A 15646-nucleotide genomic window follows, 5' to 3' on the forward strand; every position below is an offset into this window, starting at 1 on the left:
GCAAATTTTTCATATGGGTTAGGGCAGTGACAAAAAATAAATAATTATGCCACTAAACTAATTTTATAACGAATCTTATAATAGATCTAGTTAAGAACATGAGTACTTACGGTCAAAAACACGTCAAAAATCGATGCTTTCTAAAAGCGGTAGATTCTAGAATCATCCATTATAATTATACTCCACTATATAATACTAATGTTTTTATTTAACGTTATTCTTTCGAAATCCTTCACTGGGAACATTAATTTTGTTAATAACGATTTCAATTTTATTCGTAATTTTTTTCGTAATAATGTTCAGTAATATAGAAATCTAGTCTTAAAATCGGTATTTGTAAATACCGCCAGAAGTAATGAAAATTATTATTTACTATAAAATTTATTATAATTACAAGCACAGATTAAGTTTCTGACTACAAATTCCCAACACATAACACAACTATGTATCACAACCCATCTTCTACTAAAAGTTTCAGAACATACACTCTGAAAGTTGAAGACACGAATGAGTCATTGCATGTACACCATCCACTTTACACGATACCAACCAGTAATTTTCAAGAGAAATATACTTTCGTACTATTCTAAAACAAGTTTTGCCGACCAAGCGAATCGATTAACTGAACAAACATCTAAAAAACCCGCGCAAGCGTTGCACCAACCCATGCATCCCCTATCGATGCTTCGCTACTTTTTAACAACAGCTTCATTTCGCGATGACGAACGAACCAGTGATCACAGAAGGCGACAGCAACAGCAACAGTGACTACAGTCTTCAATTGAATCGATGGTTCTTAAAACCGATTGGTGCATGGCCATCGTCTCCATCCACCACAAGACTGGAAAAGATTGTTTCATTTATTTTAAACATCATTTGCTTCACCTCCGTAATCATCACTGCGATTCCTAGTCTATTACTAATGATTCTAGAAGACGAAAGCATTTACATGAAACTGAAGACACTGGGACCTGTCAGTCATTGGTTCGTCAGCAGCGCCAATTACACGGCTTTGTTAATGCGCGGCAGGGACATACGACATTGCGTGGAACACATCGAAGCTGACTGGCGAACAGTGACCAGGGAGGAGGATCAACACGTGATGATGAAAAACGCGAAATTCGGTCGCTACGTAGCTGCTTCGTGCGCCGTTTTCATGCAGGGTGGCGTTTTGTGCTTTTGCTTTGTGACAGCGTTAACTACAACCGAGATTCAAATTGGAAACGAGACGAGAATCTTACACGTGTTACCTTGTGCAGTATACAAGAAGTTGGTGAATGTCGATGAAAGTCCAGCAAACGAAATTATGCTTTTTCTACAAATTTGGGCTGCTCTTATCGCGAACTCTAGTACGGTTGGAATTTTTAGTCTCGCAGCTGTACTAGCTGCTCACGCGTGTGGTCAGTTGGACGTAATTATGATGTGGATTACTAAATTTGTTAAGGAAGCAAAGCAACGAAAGAAAACTAGTAGTTTTCGGGAAATTGGAGTAATCGTGGAGCGACACCTGAGGACGTTGAAGTAAGATCTATTATTAATTTTTTCTTTTTGTTGGTTGTTTCGAGAGTGATCATTGGTATTACATTATGTGTTAATTGCAGTTTTATCTCGTGCATCGAGGATGTGATGAACAGGATATATTTTTTAGAGATGTTCAGGTGCACGATGGATATATGTGTAATTGGCTATTATATTCTTTCGGTACGTATTAAATATATTATCATTATTTGTCTGTTTTTCCAAATTACATTCAGGGTTCAATTTTGCTTATTATTATGTTATTCATTGTACGATTTCTTTTTAGGAATGGGCTGACCACGATATTCAGAATTTATCTACGTATTTTATGATGCTCATTTCAATCTGTTTTAATATTTTCGTAATATGCTACATCGGTGAAATATTGACGGAACAGGTATTTGAAAGTTGTTAACGCCAAAACTACCACTATAGCCAAAATGAATAATTGATAATTTTGAATAGAAATTCTATGGATTTGCAACTATGCATTTCCGATGTCATGAATGATCTTTTCTTTTCATATATCTCTCTTATACTTCATATATCTCTCTTTTGGTATCTTTCCTGCGTGTTTTACATTATAGTCGTTTGTAGTTCTAATATTAATGTTATTGTCAAGTGATTTAAATATTAATATCAAATAATATAAATACGGAAAATCAAAATCGTGATCACTACTAATTAAACAAACTCTTCTTAGTGCCAAAAGGTTGGGGAGGTGGTTTATATGACAAACTGGTATTATTTACCCGATAAAATAATCCTCGACTTGATTTTGATCATCGCACGATCGAGCGTGGTCGTTCATATCACTGCTGGAAAATTGGTTCACATGTCTGTATATACATTCGGTGATGTATGTCGATTTGTCTCTTGTATTTACTCTCCTGTGTATGTATGTCCGCCCACGTGAAATATTTTGTTGTTACAGGTGGTAAAGACTGGTTTCGCATATTTGAACCTGTTACGACAAATGACGTGATTAAATTTTGACGAATTTTCTATTTAAATATTTCTGTAGATGATGTCAAATTTTAAATACAAACAGTGGTAATACAATTATGATTAATGTCTTTTGTTATCAGTAGAGTAGGATGTGCTATATTTGAGATTTTTTAACCTTTGAGCTACGAACCTTTGAATCATGAATCTATGAACTTTTTAGGTCTGTATCCTCATTGATTATATTATTTCTTTTCTATACAGAAATGCGTATATATGCATATTTAGCGATTTAAATAGAAAATTTTTCACAAATATGAAAAATATAAACATAGAACTAATGTACAATTAATGTACTACATTCTTACACGATGTATTCGTATTTCAATTGATTAATATACTTTCATTATCTTTCAAATACCTTTTGCGAAATTTTTATAATGAATATTTTGCTCCTTGGTCAACGTAATCAAATAATCGAATTTGTGTTATACATATAAAAAACAAACAGTCCATTAATAGCCATCATATGCTCGTGAATATCTAGTATATGCTATAACAATGATGTGTGGCGCTTCTTAGTTTCCAGTTTTACGTATATACAACAGAAAGTACCCTAAGGAATATGACAAGTTTTCACGAATGGAAATTCATCCCCTAGAAAGTGATTCCTTCGACTTGCTCCAAAATAAGCAGCATATTCGTGTATTGCTGACGCTAAAAAAAAATCAATTAATCCATGACCCTCAACGTCATGAATTCTGTGGTACCAAAATTATAAATAACGCATAAAGTATTACATGCAGTACAAGCAAGAACTCCGAAGGGCTCGAACCCTTTGGAAGGCAACAGCTGCACCATGGCGACGCGCGGTCGAAAAGAAACTCGCACACGCACCATTTTACCATAGCATTAAACTTGAAGCTTGAGGGTTTCAGTCGACAAACGATCTCCGCGAAGTAATCATGATAGACCTGCCTAGTGAACCACCGATATTTGACACTTTTTACCCTCGTGATATCGAATGTACTATCCAAGTGTATGGCGCTGACAGCTCAAAGACGAGGATCAAGACTACTGGTCTGTTGTATAAAACACACGGAACTCAACTAGCAGGTCGTCAAAAATTCCAGCGATCGCGAATTGGACTTTCCATTGTTTTCGTAGCTGCATTGTGCGCGTATAGTGGCGTTCTGGTCTATGATATAACTGAAACCTTTAAGAAGATTGTGTTTCATGTGGCGAATGACAGTTATTTCATGTGTCCATTACCTTGTTCGATTTAGACAAATCTGTTGGACGCTAGATTCAACCCGACGAATGGCATCGTGCTCATTGTACAGACTCTTTCTGGGATCATCGTGGCATGGAAGCTTGTTGCTTGGTCTCTATCCGTGCGATCCATGCAAGTGGTCCATTGAACGTGGTGATGACCAAGTTCGATAGTTTGGATAGTTTGGAACGAAGGTCGAGGAGGAATAGAAAGAAGAGAAAGGAATTATTCTTGAGCATCACCTACAAATATTAAGGTATTTACTGGTTATTGTATTGTTATTTATATATACATATATGTCTCATTAGCTGAGACAGATTATTTGACGACATTAGTGAGAATATATTGATTATTAATTTTCTTACTAATTATTAATTGTACTTGAGCCAGATATGCTTTTAAGATAATTGCAAACTATTGTATTGTACGTTGTACGTTGAATATGTGTTTCAAAATAGAAATAGAAAGGATAATTTATATGTTGAAAATGTTTCAACAATATCATGTCATATCAGTTGGAATTAAAATGACGTAACCATTGAAATACTTTAAGATAAATTAACGTTAAATAGAGGATGACCACTCATATGGTCTTTTTTACGTAATTTCTCAGCAAAAATCGATATTCGAATTGCATATGCTATCGTGTATACGTCCATGGTGTTTAATATTGCTTCCCTCTACTATTCCGGAAATTTTAATCCCTCGTGATCGCATGGCGATTCGCCCAACGAATTCTTACCTCTTGCTTCTATCAGGGACAGTTACTACAAAACGTAAAGTATCAAATCGTTAGCTAAAATATTTCACACGAAATATTCTATCGTACCAAGTAAAAATCGGCCTCGAATATATGAATTTGTTACGATAAATGATATGATTAAATACGTTTCTAATGAATGAATTTTCTAATTGTATAATTCTTTGTAAATGCTGTTGCAGAATTTGAAATACAAATAATGGTAAGACGTAATTATCTAACAAATATAATAATCCATTTTAAAACCTATGATAAACGATTGTCAATCTAATAGATCTAGTTAAGAACAAGATCACTTACGAACTAAAACTTTGATGGAGCGGTAAACCGAAGAATTGTACATTATAGTTATACTCTTCTATTGTATCGTGTTTTTATAAAAAGCCATTCTATCGAAATCGTTCATTGCAAACATTATGATTATAAATAACGTGTTCCACTTCGTAATACTATTCCATAATGTACAAATGCAGTTTTATAATTGATATTTGTAAATATCGACAGAAAAACAAAAATTATTATATCATTTATCACGAAACTCAACAATTCACAAGCACAAATTAAGACAGCTATACCTTCCAAGCACCTAACATACGTACGGATGACTAGCCACTTCTTGTTAAAAATTTTACAACATATACAGTTAACGTAGGGAGGGATATGAATCATTGCACGCATGCCATCCACTTCACAACATTGCAACCGATAATTTCCAAGCGACTATACTTTTCAACTTTTCTAAAACAAGTTCTACCGACCAGACGAATCGATCGGTAGAACAAGTACCTAAAAAACACGCGCAAGCGTTGCGTTGCTCCATGCATCTCCCACTGACGCGCGGCTGCATTCTAATAACAACTTCACTCCGCGATGTCGAACGAAGCAGTGATCATAGAAGCTGACAGCAACAGTGACTACTGTCTTCAATTGAATCGATGGTTCCTGAAACCGATCGGTGCATGGCCATCGTCTCCATCCACCACAAGACTGGAAAAGATTGTTTCATTTATTTTAAACATCATTTGCTTCGCATCCGTAATCGTCACTGCGATTCCCAGTGTATTGCTACTCATTCTAGAAGACGAGAGCATTAACTTGAAGTTGAAAACCCTAGATTTCTTGAGTCATCTGTTCGTCAGCAGCTTTAATTATAGTACCTTGTTATTACACAGCAAAGACATACGACAATGCGTAGAACACATAGAGGCTGACTGGCGATCAGTGACTAGAGAGGAGGATCAACACGCAATGATGAAAAACGCGAAATTCGGTCGCTACGTAGCTGCTTCGTGCGCTATTTTCATGCAGGGTGGCATTTTGTGCTTTTGTTTCGTGACAGCGTTAACTACAGTCGAGATTCAGATTGGAAACGAGACGAGAGTCTTACGTTTGCTGCCTTGTGCAGTATACAAGAAATTGGTGAACGTCGATGAAAGTCCAGCAAACGAAATCATGCTTTCCCTGCAAATTTGGTCTGCTCTTATCGCGAACTCTAGTACAGTTGGAATTTTTAGTCTCGCAGCTGTACTAGCTGCTCACGCGTGTGGTCAACTGGACGTGATTATGGCGTGGATTACTGAATTTGTTAAGGAAACTAGCAGTTTTCAGGAAATTGGAGTAATCGTGGAGCGACACCTGAGGACATTGAAGTAAGATCTATCGTTAATTCATTTTTTCTTGTTGTTGTTGTTTCGAAAGTGATCATTGGTATTCTATTACGTGTTAATTGCAGTTTCATATCGTGTATCGAGGTTGTGATGAACAAAATATATTTATTGGAGATGTTGAGATGTACGATGAACATATGTCTAATTGCCTACTACATTCTATCGGTATATATTTATTATATTTTTATTGCTTGCTAATTTCCTTCCACATAAGATATACATTTATTTTTCTGTATATTTGTCCTATACTTTTTACGATTGCTTCTTAGGAATGGGATGAGCACGATATTCGAAATTTGACATCGTATTTTATGATGTTCGTTTCAATCTGTTTTAACATTTTCGTAATATGTTACATCGGTGAAATATTAACGGAACAGGTACTAATGAGACATTAACTCTCTAATTATAGAACTACCAAAGTAGTCGAGATTAAAAAATAACCATTTTTCATGTAACTTTTATAGTTTCACGATGATAAATTTTTGGTGTTTTGGATGATTTTTTCATGTATCTTTCATTTTAAGTTCTTTGGTACTTATATGTTTCATACTTCGCTATAGTATTAATACAGAGTGATATACAACAAGTCAAAATCGTGATGATTAATACGACAAATTCTTAACAGAGCAAGAAAATTGGTGATGCCGTTTACTTGACAAACTGGTATTATTTACCCAATAAAGAAATCCACAACTTAATTTTGATCATCGTGCGATCGAGTATGGTCGTTCAATTGACTGCAGGGAAAATGATTCAAATGACAATTAATACGTTTGGTAATGTAAGTTAATTTGATACTAGTACTCAGACTTGTATTATCTGTTTAGGTTAAACATTCTCCCATTTCAGGTGGTAAAGACAGGTTTCGCATATTTGAATCTATTACAGCAAATGATGTGATAAAATGGTATCTTGGAAAAATGTTATTGGGGGTGTTAAAGCATAATAATAATTAGGCGGTTGAAATAATCTTATAATCAATTTTACAAACTCTAATAAATGGTTGACAATATAATACGTCTACGTAAGACCAAGGAAGCATACAGAGTAAATAATCTACTAGCGGTAGATTGTAGAACCGTCCGTTGTTGTCACACTCCGTTATATTCATGTTTCTATTACGTATTATTTTTTTGAAATTCATCATTGGAAAAATTAATTTCACCAATAATTTTTTCTTCGTAATACTATGCGTTAATATAAAAATCTAGTTTTAGAATTGGCATTTGTAAATACCAACAGCAATAATACAAATTATTATCATTTATCACGAAATTCAACAATTCACAAGCACAAATTAAGACAGCTATACCTTCCAAGCACCTAACATACGTACGGATGACTAGCCACTTCTTATTAAAAATTTTACAACCTATACAGTTAACGTAGGGAGGGATATGAATCATTGCACGCATGCCATCCACTTCACAACATTGCAACCGATAATTTCCAAGCGAGTATACTTTTCAACTTTTTTAAAACAAGTTCTACCGACTAGGCGAATCGATTAATTGAACAAACGCCTAAAAAACACGCGCAAGCGTTGCACTGCTCCATGCATCTCTCACTGACGCGCAGCTGCATTCGAATAACAACTTCACTCCGCGATGCCGAACGAAGCAGCGGTGATAGAAGCTGATAGCAACAGCAACAGTGACTACAGTCTACAATTGAATCGCTGGTTCTTGAAACCGATCGGTGCATGGCCCTCGTCTCCTTCCACCACAAAACTCGAGAAGATTCTTTCGTTTCTTTTAAACATCATTTGCTTCGGCACCGTAACTGTCACTGTGATTCCTAGTTTACTACTAATAATTCTAGAAGATGAGAGTATAAATTTCAAATTGAAGGCACTGGGTTTCGTGAGCCATTGGATCGTCAGCAGCCTTAATTATACAGCTTTGTTGTTGCATAGCAAAGACATACGACAGTGCATAGAACACATGGAAACTGACTGGCGAACGTTAATCAGAGAGGAGGATCAACACGTGATGCTGAAAAACGCGAAATTCGGTCGCTATGTAGCGGCTTTTTGCGCCATTTTTATGCAGGGTAGCGTTTTGTGCTTTTGTTTCGTGACAGCGTTAAATACATTCGAGATTCAAATTGGAAACGAGACGAGAGTTTTACACGTGTTACCTTGTGCAGTATACAAGAAGCTAGTAAACGTCGATGAAAGTTCAAGGAACCAGATCATGCTTTTCTTGCAAGTTTTGTCTGCAATTATTGCAAATTCTAGTACGATTGGGATTTTTAGTCTTGCAGCAGTCCTAGCTGCTCACGCGTGTGGTCAGCTAAACGTTGTTATGTTATGGATCAATGAATTTGTTAATGAGGCTAGGGGAGAGAAGACTAGTTCTATTCAAATTGGAGCAATCGTGGAACGACACCTGAGGACATTGAAGTAAGATGTTTTCCCTATTCCTTCTTTGTTGGTGTCTCAGTACTGATCTTCGGGATTATACCGTATGTTAATTGCAGTTTTATATCGTATATCGAGAATGTGATGAATAAAATATGTCTTTTGGAAATGCTAAGATGCACAATGGATATATGTGTAACTGGCTATTACATTTTATCAGTATGTAATTAATATATATTTCTTGTTTGTCTATTTCTACCGGATTAGATATAACTTTACTTTTCTGTATAATTGTTTTATTCTGTTTACGATTCCATCTTAGGAATGGACTGAGCATGATATTCAAAATTTGTCTTCGTATTTTATGATGCTCGTTACAATCTGTTATAACATTTTCGTAATATGTTACATCGGTGAAATATTATCGGAGCAGGTATCAGCAACACATTAACACTCTAATTCTAAAATAACCAGAGTAATCAAAATTAATAATTTATCGTTCTTCATACAATTTTTATAAATTCACAATGGCACATTTTTAGTGATTTGAATGATTTTTTCATGTCTTTCATTTTAAGTTCTTTGGTACCTACATATTTCATATTTCGCCCTAGTGTTAGTACGGAGTGATATAAATGAAGCAAATCGTAATCGTGATGATTAATTCAAGAAATTCTTAACAGTGCAAGAAAATTGGCGAAGTCGTTTACATGACGAACTGGTATTACTTACCCGGTAAAACAATCCTCGACTTGATTATGGTCATCGCACGTTCAAATGTGGTCGTTCAAATCACTGCAGGAAAATTAGTTCATATGTCGGTTTATACATTTGGTAGTGTAAGTTTATTCGATACTCTCACTCATAACTGTATTATCTGTTCACGTGAGATATTCTGCAATTTCAGGTTTTGAAGACTGGTTTTGCATACTTGAATCTGTTGCAGCAAATGATTTAATAAAATGGAATCCTGGAAAAATATATTGTGTTTTTAATAATTTAGTATATAAAGTACAAAATATACGTAAATACCGCATAAAATTTTGTATGTTAAAAATTAACAGGCTAGAAGTCGTAAATTTCAAACAGAAAGAATTCTTTGTTTTTTTCAACTTTGTTATTTCCGCATTTAAATACGATTGAAATGCATTAATAATCAGACTACAAAAGACTTTGAAACGAGATCTAATCACAGTACAGAAATCTATGTCTACGCAAGTAAAATTGTCTTAATCTAACCTGGTATCGACTTGTAAATATTTTGATTGTTAATTGGCTGACGTAAAATGAAAGCAAAAATTATGTTTCAGTAATTATAGCAAAAATGCGGGTTCAACTACATATGTAACTATCGCGAAGATTTTTCAACCACATCGGAATATTTGATAAAAGAATATTTTGGATGAAAGCTATTTAAGTTTCAACCATCTAAATAGATAGCACGAATGTGATCTCTGAAGTCTCTGCGGGTGTTCATAGTTGGAGTTCATAGTCTGCAAACCTTATCACAGGTGTTTCACCCGAGCGGATGCTTGTCGCGTGATTTATTCAAATCAAGAAGAATGATTCCCAACGGCGCGTTGGAAAACTTCAGGGCGGAGAACAATGACCAATGCTCTGTGATGCCAACACGAATCTGCAAATAATAATCACTATTAATAATCACTATTAATAACATTCAACAATAATAAATTTTACAACCTCCAAGAAATGATTGATAATCTCATAGATCTAGTTAAGAACAAGAAAATTTACAAAATAAAAAATCGATGGAGCGGCAGACCGAAGAATCGTACGTTATAGCTATACTCCTCTATTTTATTTATATTTTTATAAACTACTACTTTATCGAAATCCTTCATTGCAAAGATTACAATTATAAATAACGTGTCCCACTTCGTAATAATATTCGATAATATAGAAACGAAATTTTAAAATTGCCATTGGTAAATATCGACAAAAGAACGGAAATTATTATATCATTTATCACGAAATTCAACATAATCACAAGCACAAATTAAGATAGCTATAACTACCAAGCATCTAAAATACGTACGGATGACTAGCCACTTCTTATTAAAAATTTTACAACCTATACAGTTAACGTAGGGAGGGATATGAATCATTGCATACACGCCATCCACTTCACAGCATAGCAACCGATAATTTTCAAGCGAGTATACTTTTCAACTTTTCTAAAACAAGTTCTACCGAACAGACGAATCGATCGGTAGAACAAGTACCTAAAAAACACGCGCAGGCGTTGCACTGCTCCATGCATCTCCCACTGACGCGCGGCTGCATTCTAATAACAACTTCACTCCGCGATGTCGAACGAAGCAGTGATCATAGAGGCTGACCGCAACAGTGACTACTGTCTTCAATTAAATCGATGGTTCTTGAAACCGATCGGTGCATGGCCATCGTCTCCATCCACCACAAGACTAGAAAAGATAATTTCGTTTCTTTTAAACACCATTTGCTACAGCACCGTAATTATCACTACGATTCCCAGTGTACTGCAACTGATTCTGGAAGACGAAAGTATTAACTTGAAATTGAAGAGCATAGATTTCGTGAGTCATTTAATCGTCAGTAGCTTTACTTATAGTGTGTTGTTATTACACAATAAAGACATACGACGATGCGTGGAACACATGAAAACTGACTGGCGAGCAGTGACCAGGAAGGAGGATCAACAGGTGATGATGAAGAACGCGAAATTCGGTCGTTACGTAGCTGCTTTCTGCGCAATTTTTGTACAAGGTAGCGTTTTGTGCTTTTGTTTCGTGACGGCACTAAATACACTCGAGGTTCAAATTGGAAACGAGACGAGAATTTTACACGTGTTACCTTGTGCAGTATACAAGAAGCTAGTAAACGTCGACGAAAGTCCAACAAACGAATTCATGATCTTCTTGCAAATTTGGTCTACTTTTATCGCAAATTGTAGTACGGTTGGGATCTTTAGTCTTGCAGCAGTTCTAGCTGCTCACGCGTGCGGTCAGCTAAATGTTGTTATGTTATGGATTGTTGAATTTGTGAATGAAGCCAAAGTAGAGAGGAGAGCTGATGGTTTTATGGAAATTGGAATAATCGTGGAACGACATCTGAGGACATTGAAGTAAGATCTCTTTCCACATTATTTTTTTGTGTGGCTTTTAAAAGTAATCATTTGGATTATATTAAATGTTAATTGCAGTTTTATATCATATATCGAGGGTGTGATGAATAAAATCTGTTTTTTGGAAATGTTAAGATGCACGATGGATATATGTGTAATTGGCTACTTCATTGTGTCGGTACATAATTAGCATATATTTATTGTCTGCCTGTTATTTTCCACAGTAGATATAACTTTATTCTTCTGTACAATTGTTCTATTCTTTTTACGATTTCATCTTAGGAATGGGCGGAGCATGATGTTCGAAATTTGACATCATATTCTATGATGTTTGTTGCAATCTGTTATAACATTTTCATACTATGTTACATTGGTGAACTGTTAACGGAGCAGGTATCGGCAACACATTAACTCTCTAATTTTAGAATTAACAGGGGAATCAAAGTTAATAATTAATCGTTCTTAATACAACTTTTATAGATTCAATGGTACAATGATTTGAATGATTTTTTCATGTGTCTTTTATTTTAAGTTCTTTGCTACCTATATGTTTCATACTTCGCCCTAGTGTTAATACGGAGTGATATAAATGGAATAAATCGAAATCGTGGTAATTAATTTATCAAATTCTTAACAGTGCAAGAAAATTGGCGAAGTCGTCTACATGACGAACTGGTATTACCTACCCGGTAAAACAATCCTCGACTTGATTATGGTCATCGCACGATCAAATGTGGTCGTTCAAATCACTGCAGGAAAATTAGTTCATATGTCGGTTTATACATTTGGTAGTGTAAGTTTATTCGATACTCTCACTCATTACTGTATTATCTGTTCACGTGAAATATTCTGCCATTTCAGGTTGTGAAGACTGGTTTTGCATACTTGAATCTGTTGCAGCAAATGACGTAATAAAATGAAATCCTGGAAAAATATATTGTGTTTTTAATAATTTAGTATATAAAGTACAAAATATACGTAAATATCGCATAAAATTTTGTATGTTAAAAATTAACAGGCTAGAAGTCGTAAATTTCAAACAGAAAAAATTCTTTGTTATTTCCGCATTTAATTACGATTGAAATACATCAATAATGAGACTACAACAAAATTTGAAATGAGATCTGATCATGATACAGGAATCTATGTCTATGCAAGTAAAATTGTCTCAATCTAACTTGATATCTCTGACTTTTCGATTCACACTCTCTGGCTTCTCCACTGACATTGACTGTTCTAGCATCCCTTTATCTTTTCTTAGGCCCACCACGCACGTGTTCCACAACCGTTCGTGGCCAGGGTCACGTAAGCCTTTTCTACGGAACTATTCAATTGAAGGACCGACGACACATTGGTGGGCCCGACGGCGCCTCGGCTCTCGCGACATTGTATATAGTTTACTAGATATCTCTTAGGCCTTTTGTCCACGGTACTACAGTACGTTTCAAAATAGAAATAAAAGAAATAATTTATATATTGAAAATGTGTACACAACATCTTCTAGTTAGAGTTAAAACGAAACAAACATTGAGATATCTTTTAATAGAAATTAATTAGCGTTAAATACAGAACGCGACTCATACGTTGACCTTTCTACTTAATTCGCACTAGCATTCGTACGACACACATATTTTAATTTCTCAGGAAAAATTGAAGGATGTAATAATTGCATACGTTATCCTATATGCATCTATGGTGTTCAATATATTTATATTCTGTTATATCGAAGAAATAATTACTGAACAGGTAAGAAAGTAACAATAAAGGAGTGCTTACATTAAAGCTCAAACTATCAAACACACGATAGGGTGAAAGATTTGGGAAAAAGTGTATCTGAATGAATGGTACCGATTACCTCACAAAACTGCTCTCGGTTTAGTCCTGGTTATTTCAAGATCGGGTATGGGGGTCAAAATTACTGCTAGAAAATTTGTACAAATATCTACCACGACCTTTGGCGTTGTAAGTATCGATAATACATAGATGTTTAAGATATAATTGATAAAATATTTTTATCTTATCTATTGTTAATTGTTTGGAAGCAATAAAATTACTGATAATGTTTTCCTCGTACTAGTATTCGATTAGAATTGGCATTTCTAAATACCGACAAATATATTGCAAATTATTGTATCATTTATTATAAAATTTCTTATAGTCACTAGTAGAAATTAAATCAACTGCAACATCTTAGCACATAACACACTCACATATCACTATCCACTAAAAATTTGAAAACATACACTGTTAAAGTTAGGCACACGAATGATTCATTCCATGTACGCTATCCGCTTCACATGATTGCAACTGACAGTTTCCAAGCGTATATACTTTCATAGTATTCTAAAAAACTTCTACCGACTAGACGAATCGATCAGTTGAACAAATAGCTAAAAAACTCGCGCAAGCGTTGAACTTCTGTCAACATCCTCTATATGTAGACGCTGGGTTTCTAACAATGGCATTATTTCGCGATGACGACCGAAGTAGTGATCATAGAAGGTGACAGCAAGAGAAATAGTGACTATAGTCTTCAATTGAATCGGTGGTTCTTAAAACCGATCGGCGCTTGGCCATCGTCTCCCACTACGACAAGACTCGAAAAGATCGTTTCATTTACTTTAAACATCGTTTGCTTTAGCACCTTAATTCTTACCGCGATTCCTAGTTTACTAGTAATAATTCTGGAAGACCAGACGTTCAACTTCAAATTGAAGACCTTCGGTTTTGTGAATCATTGGTTCGTCAGCAGCTTTAATTACGCGGTTTTATTAATGCACAACAAAGACATACGAAAGTGCGTGTCATACATAGAAGCTGACTGGCAAACAGTGACCAGAGAGGAAGATCAACACGTGATGTTGAAAAACGCGAGAATCGGTCGTTACATAGCGGCGTTCACCGCTATTTTTGTGCAATCAAGCGTCTTGTGCTTTTGTTTTGTGACAGCATTAAATACAGTCGAGATTCGAATTGCGAACGAGACGAGAATTTTACATGTGCTACCTTGTGCAGTATACAAGAAGCTGGTGAACGTCGACGAAATTCCAACAAACGAATTGATGCTTTTCTTCCAAATTTGGTCTACTGTTATCGCAAATTTTAGTACAATTGGGATCTTTAGTCTCGCAGCAGTTCTAACCGCTCACGCATGCGGTCAGCTAAATGTTATTACGTTATGGATCGTTGAATTCGTCAATGAAACCAGAGTAGAGAAAAAAACTGGTGGTTTTATACAGATTGGAGTAATCGTGGAACGACATCTGAGGACATTGAAGTAAGGTTTTTTTAAAAATCTTTTTTTGTGTGGCTTTTAAGGGCGATCATTTGGATATTACCTGTTAATTGCAGTTTTATATCATATATCGAGGATGTGATGAATAAAATCTGTTTGCTGGAAATGTTAAGGTGCACGATGGATATATGCGTAATTGGCTACTACATTCTATCGGTACATAATTACTATACTTTTATTGTTTGCCTGTTATTTTCCACAGTAGATATAACTTTAATTTTCTGTATAATTGTTCTATACTTTTTACGATTGCTTCTTAGGAATGGGATGAGCACGATATTCGAAATTTGGCATCGTATTTTATGATGTTCGTTACAATCTGTTTTAACATTTTCATAATATGTTACATCGGTGAACTATTAACGGAACAGGTATCAGCGAGACATTAACACTCTAACCCTAGAACTAACAGAGTAATCAAAATTAATAATTAATCATTTTTCATATAACTTTTATAGATTCACAATGATACATTTTTGGTAATTTGAATGATTTTTTCATATGTCATTCATTTTTTCAATTTCTTTGGCACCTACATGTTTCATACATCGCTCTAATGTTAATACGGGGTAATATAAATTCTGGAAATCAAATTCGTGATGACTAATTCAAGAAATTCTTAACAGTGCAAGAAAATTGGCGAAGTCGTTTACATGACGAACTGGTATTATTTACCTAGTAAAACAATCCTCGACTTGA

At 35.1% G+C, this 15646-nt stretch overlaps 5 protein-coding genes across 7 annotated transcripts; all 5 read left to right on the plus strand.

Annotated features, from left to right (window-relative positions):
• Positions 1–352: 352 nt before the first annotated feature.
• On the plus strand, positions 353–2764 carry LOC100645402 (odorant receptor 4-like). Its single transcript, XM_003393862.2, has 5 exons — positions 353–1521; positions 1602–1701; positions 1805–1915; positions 2222–2377; positions 2453–2764. Exons 1-5 carry the CDS (start codon positions 719–721, stop codon positions 2501–2503), a joined length of 1221 nt encoding a protein of 406 aa, XP_003393910.2. The 5' UTR covers positions 353–718; the 3' UTR covers positions 2504–2764.
• A 2602-nt stretch (positions 2765–5366) lies between these two features.
• LOC100646818 lies at positions 5367–7451 on the plus strand. Its single transcript, XM_003393952.3, has 5 exons — positions 5367–6145; positions 6229–6328; positions 6433–6543; positions 6792–6947; positions 7016–7451. Exons 1-5 carry the CDS (start codon positions 5367–5369, stop codon positions 7064–7066), a joined length of 1197 nt encoding a protein of 398 aa, XP_003394000.2. The 3' UTR covers positions 7067–7451.
• Positions 7452–7462: 11 nt separating this feature from the next.
• Positions 7463–9486, plus strand: LOC100646940. The gene is made up of 4 exons (XM_048411266.1): positions 7463–8570; positions 8648–8747; positions 9212–9367; positions 9436–9486. The coding sequence occupies exons 1-4, from the start codon at positions 7774–7776 to the stop codon at positions 9484–9486; spliced, it is 1104 nt and encodes a 367-aa protein (XP_048267223.1). The 5' UTR covers positions 7463–7773.
• Positions 9487–10238: 752 nt separating this feature from the next.
• On the plus strand, positions 10239–12984 carry LOC110120240. 3 transcript variants are annotated; one of them, XM_020868230.2, is made up of 5 exons: positions 10239–11652; positions 11731–11830; positions 11935–12045; positions 12290–12445; positions 12514–12984. In XM_020868230.2, exons 1-5 carry the CDS (start codon positions 10856–10858, stop codon positions 12562–12564), a joined length of 1215 nt encoding a protein of 404 aa, XP_020723889.1. In that variant the 5' UTR covers positions 10239–10855; the 3' UTR covers positions 12565–12984. The 3 variants fall into 3 exon arrangements, with proteins under 3 accessions (XP_020723889.1, XP_048266329.1, XP_048266326.1); XM_048410372.1 differs by lacking the exon at positions 11935–12045; XM_048410369.1 differs by lacking the exon at positions 11935–12045 and having other exon boundaries at positions 12290–12984.
• A 1142-nt stretch (positions 12985–14126) lies between these two features.
• LOC100647057 lies at positions 14127–14933 on the plus strand. Its single transcript, XM_048411269.1, has one exon. It carries the CDS (start codon positions 14127–14129, stop codon positions 14931–14933), a length of 807 nt encoding a protein of 268 aa, XP_048267226.1.
• Positions 14934–15646: the final 713 nt, after the last annotated feature.

Source organism: Bombus terrestris, chromosome 2 (assembly GCF_910591885.1).
Source record: "Bombus terrestris chromosome 2, iyBomTerr1.2, whole genome shotgun sequence".
Classification (NCBI taxonomy): Eukaryota; Metazoa; Arthropoda; class Insecta; order Hymenoptera; family Apidae; genus Bombus; species Bombus terrestris.